Source organism: Triticum urartu, chromosome 2 (genome assembly GCF_003073215.2).
Source record: "Triticum urartu cultivar G1812 chromosome 2, Tu2.1, whole genome shotgun sequence".
NCBI lineage: Eukaryota > Viridiplantae > Streptophyta > Magnoliopsida > Poales > Poaceae > Triticum > Triticum urartu.
Window position 1 is genome coordinate 363,991,972 of NC_053023.1, and position 24,881 is coordinate 364,016,852.

The 24,881-nt window shown below is 48.8% G+C and overlaps 1 protein-coding gene across 2 annotated transcripts; it reads right to left on the reverse strand.

Annotated features, from left to right (window-relative positions):
• Positions 1-279: 279 nt before the first annotated feature.
• Positions 280-2,620, reverse strand: LOC125541548. 2 transcript variants are annotated; one of them, XM_048704926.1, is made up of 2 exons: positions 1,227-2,618; positions 280-453 (listed from the first exon to the last, which is right to left on the reverse strand). In XM_048704926.1, the coding sequence occupies exons 1-2, from the start codon at positions 2,041-2,043 to the stop codon at positions 431-433; spliced, it is 840 nt and encodes a 279-aa protein (XP_048560883.1). In that variant the 5' UTR covers positions 2,044-2,618; the 3' UTR covers positions 280-430. The 2 variants fall into 2 exon arrangements, with proteins under 2 accessions (XP_048560883.1, XP_048560884.1); XM_048704927.1 differs by lacking the exon at positions 280-453 and having other exon boundaries at positions 1,040-2,018; positions 2,113-2,620.
• Positions 2,621-24,881: the final 22,261 nt, after the last annotated feature.

Below are 24,881 nucleotides of genomic sequence, written 5' to 3' on the forward strand. Positions count from 1 at the left end.
CTAGGGCGGCAAGAGTGGAACAAAACACCAGGCAAAAGGCCGAGCCTTCCACCCTTTACCAAGTATATCGATGCATTAATTAAATAAGAGATATTGTGATATCCCATGATATCCATCATATCCATGTCCCAACATGGAACAAACTGCAACTGCACCTGCAACTAGCAATGCTATAAGAGGGGCTGAGCAAAGCAGTGACATAGCCAAACAACGGTTTTCTAGGATGGTGGAAAAGGTTAGATGCTGTTTCATGGCATATTGGGAGGCTTGATAAACAAGTGGAGGGTAGCGCGACATATCAATAGCATCGAGACAACTAGCATAGCAAAGATAGTAGTGAGATCCAAAGTCACGATCATCTTGCCTGAAATCCCGCTAGGAAGAACACCGAATCCATGAAGTAGACGAACCAACGTAGTCAAACGGGTCCTCACAATCGCAACATAACCGGAACTATCGAGAAGAAGCAACACCGGAAAGAAGCAAACGACATGGTAAACCAACAAGCATAATCATGGCATTATGCACAACCAAGTATGATGCATCTCCGGTTTAACGAGCCATGGCATGGCAAGGTGAAACAAACAATACTACAAGTTAAGTGGAGCTCAATATGCAATGAGTTGCATATTGACAAAACACCGCATTCAATTACTTAGTTCGCTCTCGTTTATGTACCCATCAATATTAAATATTGTTAAAAATGGCAAGAGGTGAAGCATAACAAAACTATACTATCTATGCAATTTAAATGGGGCCGGAATATAACAAACAACAAATCTGGAAAATCCCCATGTGCATATTTTGGTTATGGTACTCTTCTGCCCTATACACAATTTTAGAGTTGCTAAACATGCAAGGTAATGCCACCATGTTAATCTATCCATTTTTCTAGACAAGTTACATATAAAGTTTATTTAAAACGGAGTTACGGTCATTTAGTTATGAAATAAACCATTTTAACATGCTATTGAAGCAAATTTAAGCAAACAACAATTTTAAACATTTTAACATGGTTGAAAGTGACATATTGTGAAACTAGACAAAATTCCAAGCATTTTTCATATATAAAGTTTTTACATAAGATGCACGGTTTGTGAGTTATTAAATGCATGAAGCTTAGGGGGGTTTCTGCAACTCTGTAAATCCTGGATAATAGGTAAAATCGTTGGACTGGAAAAAAACATCCGCGGGCCGAAACAACTAGGCATGGTTGGGCTGCTCACCACAGGGGCCTTGGGCCAGATCTGGTGCTGGGCTGGACGGAGGCAGCAGCATTGGGCCGGCGGCTTGAGGCAGTGACCCGGTCAACGCACGGCTGAATCGAGCGAAGCAGGGCGCGTAGTCCTGGACAAAGCAGAGGAAGCAGCGCGCCGACAGCAGGGACTTGACGCGGAGGGGCTCGCGTCCATGGCGCGTCACCGGGGCTGCGCAGGGCTTGAGGAGGCCGAGGTCAATGAGCGAGGGGTCGTCTTCCTCGCAGAGAGACAAGATTGACAGCAGCTGCGCTGGAACGGGGTACGACGGTGCCCTCCGGCGGGTGAGGAACGACGGGCGGAACTTGGCGAGGAGAAGGGACTTGACAGATCCAGGCGGAGGCGGCGCTCGACGGCATAGGCTGGAGGCCGAAGCAGGGGAGGCCGCGATGTAGAGGAGGCGATGGACCGAGCAGGGGCTGACGGCATGGCTGCACATCAGCGATGCCAGGACAAGGCAAGCGGTAGTCGCGGTGGCGCTGAGGACTCCGACAGCGAGGAACTTGAGGCAGCGGTGGGACTTGAGGAGCTCGGCGAGGAGCAGCTTCCAGTGGAGCCGCGAGGGTTGCGAGCGTCTGCGTGCTGCGGCTGGGGAGGTTCTCCGGCGCGCCTGGGGCGCGAGGTCGGAGGCGATGACGAGCGGGGCTCGAGGCTGTCGGAGAGGGTGGTCCGGTGGCGCCGGCGTGGATCCGGGTCGAGGAGGCTGCAAACGGTCTCCTAGCAGGAGAAAAACAAGGGCGACGGACATGGCAGCTCGATTCCCTGTTGCAACAGAGAGAGAGAGCATTGAGAAAGAGAGAAGAGAGACACGGGAGAGGAAGGAAGGGATGGTAGGGGCGGCGCGAGGCTCATCTACTGGTCCGGCAACTCGGCTCTCTGCCGGACGTGGGCGCGGTGCTCGGGGAGGAGCTCGATGCGGCTGCGGGCTGGCTCCTCGGCCAGGAGGAGGGAGGAGTTCAGGGAAGCCATGGGAGGGCTTTGATTGGTGGGTTTTCGGATCGGGAGGAGATTGGTGGGATGGGGATCGAGGGGGAGACCGCTGGCCTGTGGGTGGCTGCGAGATGGATCCGGGAAGATCCCGAGGTGACGATGAGTGCGGCGGCGGCTGCACGGACAAATCTCCTAGAATTTAGGGTTGGAGCATATTTGGTTGGGCTGTCATCTGCTATAAATACCATATGGACTAGAGGGGGATTGGAGCAAGTTTGATCATCGGATAGCGATCGGACGACCCAAGTCGGATGGGGATTTAGGGTAGGCCTAGTGGGCTGGCAGTGGGCTAGGTTGAGATGAGAGGAAAGGAGAGCAGCCCGACACCGGTTGGTCTGAGAACAGGGACAAGGAAGAAGTGGAAACTACGAGATGCAAGTTTTGAAAACATGACGACAATAGAGTGATGATGCAATGCAAATGATGACATGATGAAATGCAACAAACAAATAAATAACACGACGGTCACGCAAAACATGGAAGGCGTCTGGAGTGTCAGTCTCGGGGTGTCACAAGCCTGGCCAAAGGATCCTTTCCCTCTGTCATGCATTGAACAACTAGTGGACTCCACTACCGGGTGTGACCTGCTGTCCTTCCTCGATGCCTACTCAGGATACCACCATATCTTCATGATGAAGGAAGACGAGGAAAAGATTGCGTTCATCACCCCATGTGGTACGTACTGTTTTGTGCGGATGCCTTTCGAGTTGAAGAGCGCTGGTTCGACATTCGCTCGAGCATTCCAAATTGGTTTTGAGCCCTAGCTGCATAGAAATATGGAAGCTTATATTGATAATATAGTGGTCAATACCAAGGACAAGGCCACGCTCGTGCAGGATCTGGAGGAAACATTTCCCAACCTGTGCAAGATCAACCTCAAGCTCAACCTAGAGAAGTGCGTATTCAGCGTCCCATCCGGCAAACTTCTTGGGTTCTTTGTGTCTCAACGCGGAATCAAAGCAAATCCCGACAAGATCAAAGCAATTGAGCTGATTGAGGCACCAAGATGAGTCAAAGACGTCCGTAGGCTCGCCGGCTGCCTTGCTACTCTAAGTAGGTTCATCTCCAAATCTACTGAGCGCGCCCTCCCCTTTTTTAAAGTTTTGAAAAAGGCGGGTCCAATGAAATGGACTCCGGAGGCAGAGGCAACGCTTCAAGATTTGAAGAGGTACCTCTCCTCCATGCCAATACTAGTCGCGCCTAAACCGCAAGAGCCGTTGCTGCTGTATCTAGCAGAACGAATCAAATGGTCTGTGTTGCGCTGGTGGCACAGAGAGAATTTGAGGTAGAAGCAGCGGCAGCGGCAGAGCCGTCGGGTGATGGGTCGGAGCTCTCCCCGGCAGTGCCTGATGCTGGCGGGGCGGAACCCCCGGTAGAGCCTGGTCCCGGCAAGACAGAGTCTGCGCAAGTGGGCGAAGTTGAACAGAAGAAGAAGGTGATGCAGCACCCAGTTTATTTTGTCAGTTCCCTCTTGCAGGGGGCTAGATCAAGATATTCTGGTATACAGAAGCTACTTTTTGGCCTCCTCATGGCCTCAAGAAAGCTGCATCACTATTTCCAAGCGCATGAGATCACCGTCGTCACCCGCCTCCCTTTGCAACGAATCTTGCAAAACCCGGATGCAACCGGGAGGATTGTGGAGTGGGCTTTGGAACTCTCGAGCTTTGGCCTCAAGTTTGAAATTACTTCAACAATCAAGAGCCGAGCCTTAGCAGAGTTCATAGCAGAATGGACTTCAACGCCCGACGAAGAGATTCGAGAGACCACCCTTCCCGGTAAGGAGACGAGCCGTGATTGGATCATGTACTTTAATGGAGCTTTCTCGCTGCAAGGTGCTGGTGTTGGCGTGTTGCTCGTCTGTAACACCCTGGATGTAACTTTCCCAATTTGTACTCCAACTCTTGCCGTTTCCGGCGTTAAGTTAATTTATTCTCTTGGGTTCGGGTTTTTGTCTCCATGTGTTGTTATCGTTGTCATGCATCTCATATCATGTCATCATGTGCATTGCATTTGCGTACGTGTTCATCTCATGCATTCGAGCTTTTTCCCCGTTGTCCGTTTTGCATTGCGGCGCTTCGTTCTCCTCAGGTGGGCATTTCTACCTTTCTTTCATGTGTGGGGATTAAACATTTCCGGATTGGACCAAGACTTGCCAAGCAGCCTTGGTTTACTACCGGTAGACCGCCTGTCAAGTTTCGTATCATTTGGACTTCGTTTGATACTCCAACGGTTAACCGAGGGACCGAAAAGGCCTCGTGTGTGTTGCAGCCCAACACCCCTCCAATTTGGCCCAAAACCCACCTAACTCTGCTCCATCATCTAGAGCGTTCGATCACGATCGCGTGGCCGAAAACCGCACCTCATTTGGACTCTCCTAGCTCCCTCTACCTATAAAACTAGCCCCTCCTCCGAAATTCCGGATCCCCCTCGTCCTCAAACCCTAAATTCCAGATCCGCGCCGGCCGGACACGTCCGCCCCGGCCGGACATAGCCGCCGCCCCAACCGGAAGCCGCCACGTGGCAAGCCGCCGCCGCCACCGCCCGAAGCCCGCGCGGCCCGGCCGAGGCCCTCCCGGCCCACGCGCCGCCGCCGCCCGGCTCCCTCGCCCGCCGCGCCCCGCCGCCGTTGCTCCTCCTGGCCCGCGCCGCCCTCGCGCGCCCTCGCCGGCGGCCGCCTCGCCCCTCGCCGGTGACGAACGCGGCCTCGTCGCCCCGCGCCTCCCGGCCCGGATCCGGCCGCCCCTCGCCGCACCTCCCCGCGCCGCTCCGGCCGGCCCCAGCTCCGGCAGCCGCCGCCCCCTCCTCCGCCGGAATCTCCAAGTCCGGCGACCCCCTCCAACTTCGGCGAACAGTGCATCTACGGCGATCCTCGATCCGCGTGCGATCCAGATCTGGGATATTTTTGTCTCGGTTGACTTTTCCCTCAGAAACCCTAGCCCATGTTGCATACTTTGACCTACCGTAACTTTGCATCCGTAGCTCCGATTCATGCATATAGCACATCAAAATGTTCATCTCAGAGAGTACATCATTTCATTCCATTGCATCATTTTCATTTGAGTTCATCTTGATGCCTGAAATGCTGTTAGAAGAGGGCTACTTGAGTTAATTGTCGGATGTGCTACTCTGTTTAGCCTTTTGTCATTTTTGCCATGATTAATGTGTGCTTGATATGCCCTGATGCTCTACATATGTTTTGTTAAGGGTTTTGTCATCTTTCCAGAGGTGCAACCCATGTATTTTTGTGATGTGTGTGGTGACTAGTGCAAGCTTGCAAAGTGGTGCACTTGCTAATTCTGATTTCAGGGACTTAGCATTTCCACTAAGTCCTTGAGCTGTTTATCTCATATGCTCATATGTTCATGTTGTTTCCTAGTGATTCGTGCCTCTTTTGAGGATGATCAGTAAGGATGTTTTGTTAATCTTGTGGTGCTCTATCCATCCATGTCTTTGTTTGGAATTATCGAGCACCCTAGCTTGAGTCAATCGAGCTCTACTTTTGCTACTTTGTGAATCTGGGTAGATTGTCAACTTGTTTGCAATTTTGCCGATGATGTTGTAGTTGATCCGTGCATGCTATGCTATTGCTCTTGCCATGTCTAGCTTGCATTTTGTGCCTTATTGATGGATGTATGCTTGTCTTGTCATGACTTGCACCGTAGTGAGTGCATCGAGCTCGTAAACATGCCTACTTGAGATATGTTTCAGCATGTGCCAGTTTTCACTAAGTCTGAAAACTGATTATGTTATTGCCATGTTCACATGCTTGCAATTGTATTTTCTGATCCCTTTTGGCTCAAGGTCACTAAGGGACTTTTGTTAAGCTCTTTGAGTAGCTCCATGCCATGCTTTACTTTGCCATGATCAGGTCCTGTAGCATGTTGTTTTGTTGCTCTGAAGAGTGCTACCTGATCTGAAATTCCAGACAAGTGTTAATTTCACTAAGGCTGAGATCTGTTTGTCATATGCATTTTTGCCATGCTTGTTTGAACCTGTTAATGGATGAATTGGCCGTAGCTCAGTGCTAGACTTTTGTTAAGAATCTTGAATGCATCCCTTCCATGTATTTTGTTGTCATGTTTGAGTGTTGTAGCATGTTCATCTCATTGCATTTAGATGGCTACTTGCTATAAATCGTAAACCGGTGTCATTTTTGAATCGCTTGCCATTTCCAAACCGTAACTCTGATTCCGGCGTTCTTTATATCGTTTTCAAGCGATTTCATCTCATCTTTCCAGTGGCACACTTGGAATTCCAAGTTGAGGCCAGGTTCATGCATTTCCTGTCATATCTTGCATTTTGCATCCCGCATCGCATCCCGCATAGCATGTCATCTTTGCATTGTGTTCTTTGATTCTTGCACGTGGTTGATTGTGTCCTTGTTGCTTGTTTGTCCTGTTTGGGTACAGCCGGGAGACGAGTTTCCTAACGAGGAGCCCGTTGAGTTTACTTTCGAGGATCCAGTCAACTCTGACAACTGTGCAGGCAAGATGATCATACCCTCGAAATCACTACTATCTTTGCTATGCTAGTTTGCTCGCTCTTTTGCTATGCCAATGCTACGATGCCTACCACTTGTTTTCAAGCCTCCCAAATTGCCATGTCAAATCTCTAACCCACCATATCCTAGCAAACCGTTGATTGGCTATGTTACCGCGTTGCTCAGCCCCTCTTGTAGCGTTGCTAGTTGCAGGTGAAGATTGGAGGCCGTGCCTTGTTGGAACATTTATTTACTTGTTGGGATATCATTATATTAACTTGTTATCTTAATGCATCTATACACTTGGTAAAGGGTGGAAGGCTCGGCCTCTCGCCTAGTGTTTTGTTCCACTCTTGCCGCCCTAGTTTCCGTCATATCGATGTTATGTTCCTGGATTTTTCGTTCCTTACGCGGTTGGGTTATAATGGGAACCCCTTGATAGTTCTCCTTGAGTAAAGCTTTTCCAGCAATGCCCAACCTTGGTTTTACCATTTGTCACCTAGCCTCTTTTTCCCTTGGGTTTCCGGAGCCCGAGGGTCATCTTATTTAACCCCCCCCCCCCGGGCCAGTGCTCCTCTGAGTGTTGGTCCGACCGAGTAGACTGCGGGGCCACCTCGGGGCAACTTGAGGGTTGGTTTTACTCGTAGGATGTCTCATCTGAGTGTGCCCTGAGAACGAGATATGTGCAGCTCCTATCGAGATTTGTCGGCACATTCGGGCGGTGTTGCTGGTCTTGTTTTAACCTGTCGAAGTGTCTTGAAGAACCGAGATACCGAGTCTGATCGGAACGTCTTGGGAGGAGGTCTATTCCTTCGTTGACCGTGAGAGCTTGTCATGGGCTAAGTTGGGACTCCCCTGCAGGGTTTTGAACTTTTGAAAGCCATGCCCGCGGTTATGGGCAGATGGGAATTTGTTAATGTCCAGTTGTAGATAACTTGAACCTTAACTTAATTAAAATGAATCAACTGAGTGTGTTACCATGATGGCCTCTTCTCGGCGGAGTCCGGGAAGCGGACACGGTGTTGGAGTAATGTTTGCGCAGGTTGCTCTCTAGTTTCTCGCTCGCGCTTTGCCTCCTCTTCTTGCTCTCTTTTGCGAATAAGTTAGCCACCATACTTGCTAGTCGCTTGCTGCAGCTCCACTTATATTTACCCTGCCTTACCTTTAAGCTTAAATAGTCTTGATCGCGAGGGTGCGAGATTGCTGAGTCCCTGTGGCTCACAGATTACTATTACACCAGATGCAGAGCCTGATGATTCCGCTCCAGGAGACGCGCTTGAGCTCAAGTGGGAGTTCGACGAAGACTCTCAACGTTACTATGTTTCCTTTCCTGATGATCAGTAGTGGTGCCTAGTTGGGGGTGATTGGGACCGTGTCGCATGTTGGGTTCTATTTTATATTGGCGCCGTAGTCGGGCCATGAGTGTTTGGATGATGTAATGTTATTTATGTACTTGACTGACGTGGCGAGTGTAAGCCAACTATGTTATCTCCCCTTTATGATTTATATTACATGGGATGTTGTGAAGATAGCCTAACTTGCGACATATGCCTTCAATGCGATTATGCCTCTAAGTTGTGCCTCGACACGTGGGAGATATAGTCGCATCGAGATTGTTACAAGTTGGTAATCAGAGCCTTCCCCGACCTTAGGAGCCCCATTGCTTGCTCATTTTTAGCGGCCGAGTTGTGTCTAGAAAAATGTTTTGAGTCAATTAGGAATTATATATCGGAGAGTTAGGAATTCTTTTTACTTCCCAGTCTCCTCATCGCTCTGGTAAGGCATCCTGACGTAGAGTTTTGACTCTTCTCTTCTCAAATTTCACTAAAAAATTTTTTTAGGATCACGCGGGTATCTTAGAATCGTTCCGATGGTTTTATGATGAGAACATTGTCTTGGTGCCTCCTGTCAGGGGTTTAGTGGAAGTGTCCCGGGGAGTTGAGCTCTGAGGTGTTGTCATCATAATTTTATCGTTGCAGTTCTGGAATACCTGAGTTTAGTATGCCGACATCGAAAATCTCTTTTATGCAGTTCGTTGGTGAGATAACCTCTACGCCACCCAGTATTGGGGCGGGAGTTCGGGAGTATCGCCATAACTTGTATAACGGAGGCTTTTCGAAGGTTGAGGTAGATGGTTTCCGAAGGTTTCTTGGTTATGTGTTGAAGGATGGATACAGCTGGATGTAGGATTTGCTAGATTTGGGTGAGATATTATGCTTCCCCTGTATCCCCAACACCTGATTGCATAACCGGAAAGGTTCGGGAGTTTCATTGGTGGGAATTCTTGTAGCTCTAGTTCTTCTTCCACGGATAGTTGGTTTGAGATTGGGATTTCTTACCGATTATTCGTTCTTGATCCGTACCTTGTTGATTTATTTCTCTACCTTAATTTTACGTGGCTTCTCAATTTATGGATATGTGACCATTTCAAGAGGAATGCATTTGTTCATTTTGTTCGGATGTGAAGACTATATGTTGCAATTTTCATTCCGTTGGATTCAGCTTCAATATTTATCTGTCAATGTGCTAATGGATGTCAACCTCTTCAGGATGGCTCCTCCAACGCGCATGACTCCGAATCCTGATCCGCCACCACCTCCACCTCCTCCGGAGGCATGGCAAGCTGTGATGGCCGCAACCAATGCAAACACACAGTTGATCATGCAAATTCTTCAAGAGCGCAATCAAGGCAACCAAGGGAATCAAGGCAACAATCAGAATCACTTTGCTACACTCAACCAATTCCTTGCTAACAGGCCAAAGACTTTCAGCAATTGTGTTGAGGCAACCGATGCTGACGATTGGCTTGTAGATCTGTGCAAGCATTTCGAGTGCAGTATCGTCAGGCCTGAGGACTTTGTCAAGTTCGCTTCCTTCCAACTCAAAGATCAAGCTGCAGAATGGTTCCAGCAGTACAAGGATTCCAGAGATAGACGTGTTATCACTTGGGATGATTTCCGTCGAGATTTCCGAGCTCATCATATTCCTCAGAGCGTGGTTGAAAGCAAGCGTGAGGAATTCCGCAACCTGAAGCAAGGCTCTTTGTCTGTCTATGACTACAACAAGTTGTTCCAGAAGCTCGCCCGCTTTGCCAAGCAGGACGTCCCTGATGAGAAGAGCATGATATATCAGTTCAGGGGTGGTCTCAGAGAAGAAATCCAGCTAGCTCTTGTTCTCTTTGAGCCCTTGAGGTACGATGAGTTCTACAACATGGCATTGAAGCAAGAGGCTGCTCAGTTGAGGTGTGATGCTTCCAAGAAGCGAGTCAGAGATGTTACTCCTTCTTCCTCTACTCAAGTGGCCAAGTAGCAGAAGTATTGGCTTCCTCCTCCTCCGTTCCGTCAGCCGTATCTGCAGAAGAGCAAAGGTGGCAATGGTTCTTCCCACCCACCCAACCCTGGCTTTCAGAACAAGACTTCGTCTCAAGCTCCAAGATCGAGTGCTCCGTATCACCGTCCGCTTTAAGAGGTCACGTGCAACAAGTGCCAACAGAAGGGTCACTATGCCAACAAGTGTTTCAACCAGAGGCGTCTTCCTCCTCCTCCTCCTCCTCCTGTCAGATCGGCAAGTACAGTTGTGGTCAAGCATAACCCCAAGCATGCCAAGGTCAATTTGATGAACGCAACCCAGGCAGAGGACTCGTCAGATGTGATCATGGGTAACCTTCCTATTAACGATGTTCCTGCAAAAGTTCTTTTTGACACTAGTGCATCACATTCCTTTTTGTCATGCCCTTTTGCATCGAAGCACAATGTTGATACTGAGATTATGCCCAAAGTCATGCAAGTTGTTTCTCCCGGCAAGCTTTTGACTTCTAGTTTGGTTGCTCCCGATATCTCTATCACATTGGGTGACTACAAGTTTCTCTCTTCTCCGGTGGTTCTTGGTAACTCGGATATTGATCTTATTCTCGAAATGGATTGGCTTTCTAAGCACAAGGCGCATCTTGATTGTGCAGCCAGGCAGATTCAATTGACTCATTCGTCTGAGGATGTAATTGTTTTTGCCGCTCGTGATAATACAATCTGTCTGTTTTCTCTCAATGAGAGGGGTGAATTGGATGCCATCTCTCAAATTCCAGTCGTTTGCGAATATCAAGACATCTTTCCAGAAGAGCTTCCAGGAATGCCTCCGCACCGGCCCGTTGAATTCGTTATTGATCTTGAGCCTGGCACGGAACCTGTGTGCAAGCGTCCTTACAAGCTCGGACCTGAAGAGTTGAAGGAGCTGAAGAAGCAACTCGATATTCAAGAGAAAATGGGTCTCATCCGGCCTAGTTCTTCTCCGTGGGGTTGTGGTGATCTTTTTGTGAATAAGAAGGATGGAACGGACCGACTTTGTGTTGATTACCGTCCAGTGAACAAGAAGACCATCAAGAACAAATATCCACTTCCCAACATCAATGAGCTGTTCGAACAACTCAAAGGTGCCCGAGTATTCTCCAAGCTTGATCTCCGTATGGGTTATCATCAGATTCGTATCCGTGAGCAAGATATTCCCAAGACGGCTTTCAGGACAAGCTTTGGTTCATATGAATACACTGCATGTCTTTTGGTCTCGTCAACGCTCCTCCGACTTTCTCTCGCATGATGAACTTCATCTTCAATGCCTACACCAATGACTTCGTTTTGGTCTATCTCGACGACATTCTGGTTTTCTCGAAGAACAAGGAAGATCATGCCAAGCACTTGCGTTTGGTTCTTGATAAGCTAAGGGAACATCAGTTCTACGCCAAGTTCTCCAAGTGTGAATTTTGGCTCGATGAGGTTCTTTATCTTGGTCATATCATCTCTGCCAAGGGCATTGCCAGGAATCCTGAGAAGGTGTCTGCAATTGTGAATTGGGAACCTCCTCAGAACGTGAAGCAACTCCGTAGCTTCCTCGGTCTCGCAAGCTATTGCCGAAGATTCGTTGAAAACTTTTCTAAGATCGTGAAGCCTCTCTCTAATCTTCCAGAAGCACGTCAAGTACGTTTGGTCTCCGGAGTGTGACATTGCTTTCAACACTTTGAAAGAGAAATTGATCACTGCTCCAGTTCTGACTCCGCCTGATGAATCCAAGCTGTACGAGGTCTTTTGTGATGCCTCTCTCCAAGGTCTTGGCGCAGTATTGATGCAAGAGAAGAAAGTTGTTGCTTATACATCTCGCCAGTTGAAGCCTAATGAGAAGAACTACCCCACTCATGATCTCGAGTTGGCGGCAGTTGTGCATGCTCTTTTGACTTGGAGACATCTTCTATTGGGAAGAAAAGTGGACATTTTCACTTATCACAAGAGTCTCAAGTACATCTTCACTCAGCCTAATCTCAACCTCAGGCAGACTCGATGGATCGAAATGATTCAAGAGTATAATCCGAGTATCGAGTATACTCCAGGCAAGGCCAATGTGATTGCTAACGCTTTGAGCAGAAAAGCTTACTGCAACAGTCTGATTCTCAAGCCTTATCAACCCGAGCTTTGTGAAGCTTTCCGCAAACTTAATCTGCAAGTTGTTCCTCAAGGTTTCCTCGCCAACCTTCTAGTCTCTCCTACCTTGGAAGACCAGATTCGCCAAGCCCAGCTTCTTGATGCTATGGTGAAAAAGGTGAAGATTGGGATTGCCAAGAGTCAACCCAAGTACAAGTGCTACCGCCTTGATGACAAGGACACTCTCTTCTTCGAGGATCATATTGTTGTACCCAAAGGTGACCTCCGTAAAGTGATCATGAACGAGGCTCACAATTCTCTCCTCTCCATCCACCCTGGGAGCACGAAGATGTATCAGGATCTTAAGCAGGCTTATTGGTGGACTCGAATGAAGCGCGAGATTGCTCAATTCGTGAATGAATGTGATGTCTGCAGAAGAGTGAAGGCAGAACACCAAAGGCCAGCAGGTCTCCTCCAACCTCTTGCCATTCCAGAATGGAAGTTTCACCACATTGAAATGGACTTCGTGACTGGGTTTCCAAAGTCCAAGCATGGCAATGATGCTATATTCGTTGTCATCGACAAACTCACCAAAGTGGCTCACTTTCTGCCTATCAAAGAGTCGATCACTGCAGCTCAATTGGCGGAACTCTATACCTCTCGTATTGTCTCTCTGCACGGTATTCCACAAGTGATCTCTTCAGACCGTGGCAGCATCTTTACCTCGAAGTTTTGGGATTCTTTTTCAGAAGGCCATGGGCACCAACATCCGCTTCAGCACAGCTTTCCATCCTCAAACTAGCGGTCAAGTCGAGCGTGTAAATCAGATTCTTGAAGATATGCTCAGGGCTTGTGTGATCTCCTTCGGCATGAAGTGGGAGGATTGTCTTCCTTATGCTGAATTCTCCTACAACAACAGTTTTCAAGCAAGTTCGGGCAAGGCCCCATTTGAAATTCTATATGGCAGGAAGTGCCGTACCCCTCTCAACTGGTCTGAAACCGGTGAACGTCAGCTTTTGGGTAATGACTTAATCACAGAGGCAGAAGAAATGTGCAAAGTCATTCGTGATAACCTCAAAGCAGCCCAATCCCGTCAGAAGAGCTACTATGATAGTAAGCACCGTGATTTGGCTTTCGAGATCGGAGATAATGTTTACCTCCGCGTCTCTCCTATGAAAGGTACTCGTCGCTTCGGTATCAAAGGGAAGCTTGCCCCTAGATACGTGGGACCTTTCAAGATTGTCAGCAAGAGAGGCGACCTCGCCTATCAACTTGAGCTTCCTTCAAACTTTGCAAATGTTCATGATGTGTTCCATGTCTCTCAGCTTCGAAAGTGCTTCAAGACTCCTGACCGCACCGTCAACTTCGAGGACATTGAGATCCAAGAAGATCTCTCTTATCGTGAGCACCCAGTTGCTATTCTTGAAGAGACTGAACGCAAGACTCGCAATAAGTCAATCAAATTTCTCAAAGTCAAGTGGTCACACCATTCCGACCGTGAAGCTACCTGGGAACGCGAGGATCACCTCTGTTCTGAGTACCCGGCGTTCTTTCAGTCCTAGATCTCGGGACGAGATCCTTTCGTAGTGGTGGAGTGTTGTAACACCCCGGATGTAACTTTCCCAATTTGTACTCCAACTCTTGCCATTTCCGGTGTTAAGTTAATTTATTCTCTCGGGTTCGGGTTTTTGTCTCCGTGTGTTGTTATCGTTGTCATGCATCTCATATCATGTCATCATGTGCATTGCATTTGCATACGTGTTCATCTCATGCATTCGAGCTTTTTCCCCGTTGTCCGTTTTGCATTCCGGCGCTTCGTTCTCCTCCGGTGGTCATTTCTACCTTTCTTTCATGTGTGGGGATTAAACATTTCCGGATTGGACCAAGACTTTCCAAGCAGCCTTGGTTTACTACTGGTAGACCGCCTGCCAAGTTTCGTATCATTTGGACTTCGTTTGATACTCCAACGGTTAACCGAGGGACTGAAAAGGCCTCGTGTGTGTTGCAGCCCAACACCCCTCCAATTTGGCCCAAAACCCACCTAACCCTGCTCCATCATCGAGAGCATTCGATCACGATCGCGTGGCCGAAAACCGCACCTCATTTGGACTCTCCTAGCTCCCTCTACCTATAAAACTAGCCCCTCCTCCGAAATTCCGGATCCCCCTCGTCCTCAAACCCTAAATTCCAGATCCGCGCCGGCCAGACACGTCCGCCCTGGCCGGGCATAGCCGCCGCCCCAACCGGAAGCGGCCATGTGGCAAGCCGCCGCCGCCACCGCCCGAAGCCCACACGGCCCGGCCGAGGCCCTCCCGGCCCACGCGCCGCCGCCGCCCGGCTCCCTCGCCCGCCGCGCCCCGCCGCCGTTGCTCCTCCCGGCCCGCGCCACCGCGCCGCCCGCGCGCGCCCTCACCGGCGGCCGCCTTGCCCCTCGCCGGCGACAACCGCGGCCGCATCACCCCGCGCCTCCCGGCCCGGATCCGGCCTCCCCTCGCCGCGCCTCCCCGCGCCGCTCCGGCCGGCCCTAGCTCCGGCAGCTGCCGCCCCCTCCTCCGCCGAAATCTCCAAGTCTGGCGACCCCCTCCAACTCCGGCGAACAGTGCATCTACGGTGATCCTCGATCCGCGTGCGAGATATTTTCGTCTCGGTTGACTTTTCCCTCAGAAACCCTAGCCCATGTTGCATACTTTGACCTGCCGTAACTTTGCATCCGTAGCTCCGATTCATGCATATAACATATCAAAATGTTCACTCCAAAGAGTACATCATTTCATTCCATTGCATCATTTTCATTTGAGTTCATCTTGATGCCCGAAATGCTGTTAGAAGAGGGCTACTTAAGTTAATTGTCAGATCTGCTACTCCGTTTAGCCTTTTGTCATTTTTGCCATGATTAATGTGTTCTTAATATGCCCTGATGCTCTACATATGTTTTGTTAAGGGTTTTGTCATCTTTCCAGAGGTGCAACCCATGTATTTTTGTGATGTGTGTGGTGACTAGTGCAAGCTTGCAACGTGGTGCACTTGCTAATTCTGATTTCAGGGACTTAGCATTTCCACTAAGTCCTTGAGCTGTTTATCTCATATGCTCATATGTTCATGTTGTTTCCTAGTGATCCGTGCCTCTTTTGAGGATGTTTTGTTAATCTTATGCTCATACATGCCTCTTTTGAGTAGCTCCATGCCATGCTTTACTTTGCCATGATTAGGTCCTGTAGCATGTTGTTTTGTTGCTCTGAAGAGTGCTACCTGATCTGAAATTCCAGACAAGTGTTAATTTCACTAAGGCTGAGATCTGTTTGTCATATGCATTTTTGCCATGCTTGTTTGAACCTGTTAATGGATGAATTGGCCGTAGCTCAGTGCTAGACTTTTGTTAAGAATCTTGAATGCATCCCTGCCATGTATTTTGTTGTCATGTTTGAGTGCTGTAGCATGTTCATCTCATTGCATTTAGATGGCTACTTGCTGTAAATCGCAGACCGGTGTCATTTTTGAATCGCTTGCCATTTCCAAACCGTAACTCTGATTCCGGCGTTCTTTATATCGTTTTCAAGCGATTTCATCTCATCTTTCGAGTGGCACACTTGGAATTCCAAGTTGAGGCCAGGTTCATGCATTTCCTGTCATATCTTGCATTTTGCATCCCGCATAGCATGTCATCTTTGCATTGTGTTGTTTGATTCTTGCACGTGGTTGATTGTATCCTTGTTACTTGTTTGTCTTGTTTGGGTAGAGCCGGGAGACGAGTTTGCTAACGAGGAGCCCGTTGAGTTTACTTTCGAGGATCCAGTCAACTCTAACAACTGTGCAGGCAAGATGATCATACCCTCGAAATCACTACTATCTTTGCTATGCTAGTTTGCTCGCTCTTTTGCTATGACAATGCTACGTTGCCTACCACTTGCTTTCAATCCTCCCAAATTGCCATGTCAAACCTCTAACCCACCATGTCTTAGCAAACCGTTGATTGGCTATGTTACCGCATTGCTCAGCCCCTCTTGTAGCGTTGCTAGTTGCAGGTGAAGATTGGAGGCCGTGCCTTGTTGGAACATTTATTTACTTGTTGGGATATCATTATATTAACTTGTTATCTTAATGCATCTATACACTTGGTAAAGGGTGGAAGGCTCGGCCTCTCGCCTAGTGTTTTGTTCCACTCTTGCCGCCCTAGTTTCCGTCATATCGGTGTTATGTTCCCGGATTTTGCGTTCCTTACGCGGTTGGGTTATAATGGGAACCCCTTGATAGTTCGCCTTGATTAAAGCTTTTCCAGCAATGCCCAACCTTGGTTTTACCATTTGTCACCTAGCCTCTTTTTCCCTTGGGTTTCCGGAGCCCGAGGGTCATCTTATTTAACCCCCCCGGGCCAGTGCTCCTCTGAGTGTTGGTCCGACCGAGTAGACTGCGGGGCCACCTCGGGGCAACTTCATGGTTGGTTTTACTCGTAGGATGTCTCATCTGAGTGTGCCCTGAGAACGAGATATGTGCAGCTCCTATCGGGATTTGTCGGCACATTCGGGCGGTGTTGCTGGTCTTGTTTTAACCTGTCGAAGTGTCTTGAAGAACCGATATACCGAGTCTGATCGGAACGTCTTGGGAGGAGGTCTATTCCTTCGTTGACCGTGAGAGCTTGTCATGGGCTAAGTTGGGACTCCCCTGTAGGGTTTTGAACTTTCGAAAGTCGTGCCTGCGGTTATGGGCAGATGGGAATTTGTTAATGTCCGGTTGTAGATAACTTGAACCTTAACTTAATTAAAATGAATCAACTGAGTGTGTTACCATGATGGCCTCTTCTCGGCGGAGTCCGGGAAGCGGACACGGTGTTGGAGTAATGTTTGCGCAGGTTGCTCTCTAGTTTCTCGCTCGCGCTTTGCCTCCTCTTCTTGCTCTCTTTTGCGAATAAGTTAGCCACCATACTTGCTAGTCGCTTGCTGCAGCTCCACTTATATTTACCCTGCCTTACCTTTAAGCTTAAATAGTCTTGATCGCGAGGGTGCGAGATTGCTGAGTCCCTGTGGCTCACAGATTACTATTACACCAGATGTAGAGCCTGATGATTCCGCTCCAGGAGACGCGCTTGAGCTCAAGTGGGAGTTCGACGAAGACTCTCAATGTTACTATGTTTCCTTTCCTGATGATCAGTAGTGGTGCCCAGTTGGGGGTGATTGGGACCGTGTCGCATGTTGGGTTCTCTTTTATTTTGGCGCCGTAGTCGGGCCATGAGTGTTTGGATGATGTAATGTTATTTATGTACTTGACTGACGTGGCGAGTGTAAGCCAACTATGTTATCTCCCCTTTATGATTTATATTACATGGGATGCTGTGAAGATTGCCTAACTTGCGACATATGCCTTCAATGCGATTATGCCTCTAAGTCGTGCCTCGACACGTGGGAGATATAGTCGCATCGAGGGTGTTACATCGTCGCACCCACCAGAGAGACCCTCAAGTACGTAGTCCAGATGAACTTTCCCTTGGAAAAATCAACGAACAACACGGCAGAGTACGAGGGATTGCTTGCCGGTCTCAGGATCGCGGCAGACCTCAGAATCAGGAAGCTCATCATCAGAGGTGATTCGCAACTCGTCGTCAAGCAAGTTAACAAGGATTACCAGAGCCCGTTGATGGAGGCCTATGTGGATGAGGTGAGGAAGTTGGAAGAGCGTTTTGACGGTCTACAAGCAAAGCATGTTCCCCGAGGAAAGAACAGCATTGCCGACGACTTGTCGAAACGCGCCACCCTCAAGTTGCATGTGGAACCAGGTACCTTTGTGCTTCAATTAATCCAGCCATCCGTTGAGCCATCAGCAGGACAAAACCAACAAAGGAAGGCAGGCCCCGACAAGTACTTTCCCGCTGAGCTCCCAGGAGCCGCCGACAAGGATGTTGTCGGGTGCCCCAAGCTTGTCGGGGAGCTGCAACCTCCGGCAGGGCCTCAAGCCCTGACTGTAGAAGCAGTTGCCCCTACGGCCGAAGATGAGCCTTTAGTCCTTGCCGTCGAGCCCAGGCTCCGGCATGGGCGCAGCACACCGTCCGTTTCCTCCAAACAGGGGAACTCCCTGAGGAACAGGAAGAGGCGGAGAAAGTAGCATGTCGGTCTAGCATGTACCAGTTTGTGGATGATGCCCTATACAGAAAGAGACCTAACGGCGTGAAACCGAAGTGCATTCCTCAGGAGGACGGACTGGAGCTGTTGGCAGAGATACATGGAGGCATGTGTGGCTCTCACATAGGGTCAAGAGCCCTTGCTGGCAAGGCATTCCGGCAAGGTTTCTTCTGGCCCACCGCTCTCCAGGATGCAACTACACTAGTAACCAACTGTGAATCATGCCAGTTCCATTCAAAGAAGCTTCATCAGCTAGCCCAAGCCCTTCAAACAATCCATCTTTCCTGGCAATTTTTGGTCTGGGCGCACGACATATTGGGCCCATTTCCCCGTGCTGTCGGGGGCTTTGAGTACTTGTACGTCGCGATCGACAAGTTCACAAAGTGGCCGGAAGTGGAACCGGTGAGAAAGGTGATAGCACAATCAGCCGTCAAGTTCTTCAAGGGACTAGTCTGCCGTTTTGGTGTCTCGAATAGAGTCATCACCGACAATGGCATGCAGTTCATGAGCCGCACCTTCATGCAGTATATCCAAGACCTCGATGACAAGGTTTGTTTTTCTTCTGTTGCTCATCCCAGGAATAACGGCCAGGCTGAGAGGGCGAATGCAGAAGTGTTGCGAGGCCTCAAGACCAGAACTTTTGGCCGGCTACACAAGTGCGGGAGGCGCTGGATTGATGAGTTGCCAACGGTTCTTTCGTCAATCATAACGACACCAAATCAAGCCACTCGCCAGACACCCTTTGCCATAGTATACGGGGCAGAAGTGGTTCTCCCCATGGAACTCATATACGGGTCACCTCAGGTGCTCTCTTATGATGAGCTTGAGCAAGAGCAGTTGCGCCAGATGATGCGACGCTCCTTGAGAAAGATCGTCTTCACGCTGTTGTGGGAGCTGCTTGCTTTCAGCAAGCCTTGCTCTGCTACCATAGCCGCAAGGTTCACGCTCGAAGCCTTGAGGAAGGCGACCTTGTTCTTCAGCGAATTCAATTCGCCGAGAATTCAAACAAGTTGACGCCAAAGTGGGAAGGCCCTTATCAGGTAGTACAAGTCACCAGGCCCGGCCCAGTCCGCCTGGAGACTGAAGATGGCATTCCGGTGAGCAATTCCTGGAATATCGAACATCTTCGCAAGTTTTACCCCTAAGGTGCGGTTGTCGGGAGCCCCGGCAACCCCCCTTTTGTACTAGCCTTGCCGGCAAGGCATGTAAGCCTATGTACAAAGCTAGACGCGGACCCTGCGCGTAGTCAGGGAAAGAAAACCCTTAGTATGTACAGTTTCTCATTGATTTCCATGTTTATGTGTACACCTATATGCATGCTTGTACAGGATATTGTACTACTTTTTGAATCCAACAAATGCTAATGGACCGCCAAGGTTCCATGCTCTTGCCCTCTCTTCTTTCCAGCCGCGGCAAGGACGCTCGATCCCGCCAAGGACCCGGCTCCAGCAAGAAGTTGAGAAGACCGCCCGGCACGGCGAACCCCAGCAAACCAAACAGATAAAGTTCACATCTTGCCCATTCATGTTCGTAACATGTGACTTGTGCATTAGAAAACCTCGCCGCTCTCTTTTAAACTTTGGTGCTCCCATCCCTGGCCCAAAAACTGCTTCGGTCAGAATGGTCGCTGTAGCCTTTGCTAAAAGGAGATTGATGAGGGGCTGGACCCTTTGTGTGTAACCCGGCATATGTGATTCTCCGGCAGGCGCAGAGGGCACCGACAACACAGCTTATCGGAAGGACTCGTTATTTGCATTATGGGGGCATCTCGCCACTGCATGGACGTATACATGTGCGGGTTCCCTGCAAGGCTGGTCTTTTTCATTGACATGCTGATACAAGTATGAATGTTACAGGACACAAGCATGGGCTCGAGAGATTACATTACTTAGAAATTAAGATTTGGCAAGTGCCTACAAGTTAAAAAGAAAGATAAGTGCCCCGTGATCTCCGTTCTTGCCCCTTTCCTCCCAGGTGCGGCAGGTGAAGGCAAAGAAGGGGCAACGGGGAACACACCGATGGAGAGCATGGCGGGGATGACCCTCGTCAAGGCGCGTGGCTGAGGGAGGAGGGCGATGCAGATGATGATGCTGCCACTGACGATCATCCGGAGTCGGAATTGGCATCCTCCCGCCTGCTACCCTCGTCATCGCTGTAGCTGTCCTCCTCGTCACTGTCGCCTGAGGAGGATGTTACATTGTCGGTGGAGCTCTCCACGCAGCACCCTAAGCGGGTTCCCAAGTGCCCGAAGACCTTGACGGAGAGCAAGTCATTCTCCATTAATTTGAAATGGAGAACGAGCCCCTCCGATAGGCTATGGGCCCGGGCAAAGGTCTTCCACCCATTGCAGAGATACATCATGTAAGGGGCAGGGAAGTCGACGTCGACCCGCATGCCGCCATTCCGGCAACCCCTCATGTGCAGCCTCGAGCCATGTGGCGGGTGGAGCTCCATCTCCTAGGCGAATGGGGTGGGGAGGAGGAGGTGACCGCACACCGGCTTGTACAGCCCGATGAAGAACTCGCGGGGCTGGTCTCCGACGTGGCCCTCCATTGGGGGGGCGCTGGTGGAAGCGCGGCCGGTGCGCCGCCCCGTCCTCCTCTCCCCCAAGTGCCACGGTAGCCTCGGCATCGCCCCCTCCCTCTTCCTCTCACGCGGGCTCCGCCGCCGTGAGCTCCGGAGGAGGGGGGACATGCTGTCGAGCAGAAGCCCTTGTCGCTGCCATTAGAGTGCCGACGCGCCCTCTCACCATGGCGAATGGAAAAAAGGGACCAAGCAGGAAGGAGATGAATGCAGAAGGACGCTATCCCTCTCCCCTTTTTGTAGAGGGGCAGGGCCGGGGCTCGGCCTCCCAACCTAAGGGCGGCCACCCCACTCGACCAATCCGACCGCTGATGACCCACAAGTATAGGGGATCTATCGTAGTCCTTTCGATAAGTAGGAGTGTCGAACCCAACGAGGAGCAGAAGGAAATGATAAGCGGTTTCCAGCAAGGTATTCTCTGCAAGTACTGAAATAAGTGGCAACAGATAGTTTTGTGATAAGATAATTTGTAACGAGCAACAAGTAACAAAAGTAAATAAGGTTCAGCAAGGTGGCCCAATCCTTTTTGTAGCAAAGGACAAGCCTGAACAAACTCTTATAAGATGTAAAGCGCTCCCGATGACACATGGGAATATCGTCAAGCTAGTTTTCATCATGTTCATATGATTCGCGTTCGGTACTTTGATAATTTGGTATGTGGGTGGACTGGTGCTTGGGTACTGCCCTTACTTGGACAAGCATCCCACTTATGATTAACCTCTATTGCAAGCATCCGCAACTACAACAAAAGTATTAAGGTAAACCTAACCATAGCATGAAACATATGGATCCAAATCAGCCCCTTACGAAGCAACGCATAAACTAGGGTTTAAGCTTCTGTCACTCTAGCAACCCATCCTCTACTTATTACTTCCCAATGCCTTCCTCTAGGCCTAAATAATGGTGAAGTGTCATGTAGTCGACGTTCACATAACACCACCAGAGGAGAGACAACATACATCTCATCAAAATATCGAACGAATACCAAATTCACATGACTACTAATAGCAAGACTTCTCCCATGTCCTCAGGAACAAACGTAACTACTCACAAAGCATAAACATGTTAATAATCAGAGGGGTATTAATATGCATATAGGATCTGAACATATTATCTTCCACCAATTAAACCAACTAGCATCAACTACAAGGAGTAATTAACACCACTAACAACCTACTAGCACCAATTCTGGACTTGGAGACAAGAATTGGATACAAGAGATGAACTAGGGTTTTGAGATGAGATGGTGCTGATGGAGATGTTGATGGAGATTGCCCTCTCCCGATGAGAGGAGCGTTGGTGATGACGATGGCGATGATTTCCCCCTCCGGGAGGGAAGTTTCCCCGGCAGGACAGCTCCGCCAGAGCCCTAGATTCACTACAAAAAATACACTTCCGTGATGATACGTGTTTGTCACAGTAGGTCGGTTTTTTTTTCATGGATGTACATCCATGACAAATTTATGACAGAATCAAGATAGTCATACATGTGCTGTCGTAGAAGTGTTCCATGACATTACCAAAATTATCATCACGGAAGTGTCCACTTCCATGTCGATAAATCGCGTGTCACAGAAGTGCTTTCGTCAAGGGTGACCGACACGTGGCATCCACCGTAACGGAACACCGTTAAGCTATCGGGGCGGGTTTTGGATCCGATAATCCGTTAACAGCCCTGACCAATGGGGATTTTCCATGTGTAAAATCATCATTGGCTAGAGGAAACACGTGTCGACTCATCGTCAGGACAGATGTCATCCACTCACTGGACAGAAGGTGGCTATGATACATTGACACATGGCACGGCCCAACAAGTTTAAATGGGCCGGCCCAACTAAAGGCCCACAAGATTTTGCGGACCATAATGGGCCGGCCCAGCTAAACACCCACAAAATTTTGCGGACCATAATGGGCTGGCCCATCTAAAGGCCCACAAGATTTTGCGGGCCATAATGGGCCGGCCCAGGTAAAGGCCCACAAGATTTTTGTGTGCCATAATGGACCGGCCCAGGTAAAGGCCCACAAGATTCTTGCCGGTCAAAATGGGCCAGCCCAGCTAAAGGCCCACGAGATTTCGCCGACATTAATGGGTCGGCCCAGCTGTAGGCCCATAAGATTTTGGGGACCCTAGTAGGCCGGCCCATTAACTGGCTGCCATGTTTTGGGCCAAATGCCGGCCCATATTTGATCCGGTCCATTAATGGCCTGCCACGCTCCGGGCCTAATAGTGGTCCATATGAGATCCGTCCCGTTAAAAGCCTACCACGTTCTGGGCCAAATTATGGCCCAGATCAGGTCTGGCCCTTTAAGAGGCTTTGGGCTCAATTATGGCCCATATCAGATTCGGCCCGTCAACTGGACACTATGCTTTTGGGCCCACTTGCTAAAGGCCCACTTAGTAATTCAACCTGATATTGGTTTTGGCCTGTTAATGGCCCGTTTAACATTTCGGCCCTATATTAATTTCGGCCTATTAAAAGCCCGTCATATAGTTGGGCCTAACTACGGCTCGGTTTGCATCCGTCCTGCTCGCAGCCGATATCTGATTGGGCCAAACAAGGACCCAGACAATTTTGGCCTGTTAAAAGCCCGTGATTTGATTCGCACAATCATGGGCCGGGGTTCATTTCGGGCTACTGCGTAACTAGTAGGAGTTAAGAACAAACCTACTCTATACAATAAAGAAATTACGGCATAGTAACTAAGAATAAACCTACACTACACAATAAAGGATTTAAGACATATTACATCCACTGGGCATCAAAGTTCGCCACCAGTGATCATAAAGCGCAATGAAGAAGCAAATTACAAAAACTGGGCACCATTGAAGCGTAACAAAATAATACTTAACCAAGACCACTTCCAAGATAGTTCAAGAAAGGTTAGCCTTGCGGGGGAACTGCTACGCAACCTGCTGAGCAAGGCTGTGAGACCGGCCTAGCATGTCGGTCATAGCTTCCAGGTGTAGCTGTTTAGCGATGAGGTTCTCATTGGTGTTCTCCGCAATCTTTCTTAGAGATAGGACTTCAAGTTGAAGTTGAGTTGCATAATGCCTTTTTGCTAGAACTTGGGACTGAAGAAGTCGAACTGATTCAGACAACGAATTCTGTGAGCTTGTATGACTGTTAGTCTCAAGGAACTTGAACACTGCATCAAGACAAGACTTTGGGGTTGTCTCGCTATCTTCAAGATGTTTTGCCTTCTTTGTTGCAATATATGTTGGGTTTGTCTCACAGCCTTCAGCAGATTTGTGCATGCCATCAGGCATATCACCCTGAAACAAAGCAGAGAGATGACAGGTTTTGCACGTGAATAAACAAAGATGATAACTGTTCTGTCAATTCTATCCAATTTCAAATTAGAAAATAAAGAGTATGTTCAAAATATCAATAGCATAATTTGGCATTGTTCATAATGCGGGGAGCTTCACCACACTACTGGATTACCATGTCAACATAACAAGCATAGATGAAGGGCAAAGAAAATCATTGTATCTATTTTGGATAATGTGCATGGCATGTTGTTCATATCATCAGCCACATCAGTAAGATAAAACAAGAGATGACAAGGTGCAAATGTGGGCTGCTTCACCACACATTGGATTATAGATCCACAAAAACAAGCATACATATAGGGAGTATTAATTAATGTGCATGGTATGAATAAGGAATTTGGTTTTACAAGTAAAACTTATAACTTACGGTTCTTACGAACATGCATTTTGGTAGAAACAACAAACTAAACAGCAGTAAACGATAGGGAGTATGAGCAAATTAAACAACAGTTTTGGATAAAGGCTTTAGAAGGACTGACTTACATTAACAGTTAACACTGGCTTTATAATGCCCTTCTCCATGGCAAGGGAAGGATAACTCAAGAATTTCAGCACAGAATCTTCTTCATAAGCATTGCCTGTACTCTACATTTTGTAGAGAGTAATTATAGATATGATAATACTGGGAGGGATAGAGGATAATGAAGATAAGATGCAGATTGATGCTACATAATCAACTACCAATCCCTGGAAGTACAAGCGTTACAGGACAAAATGTACTGA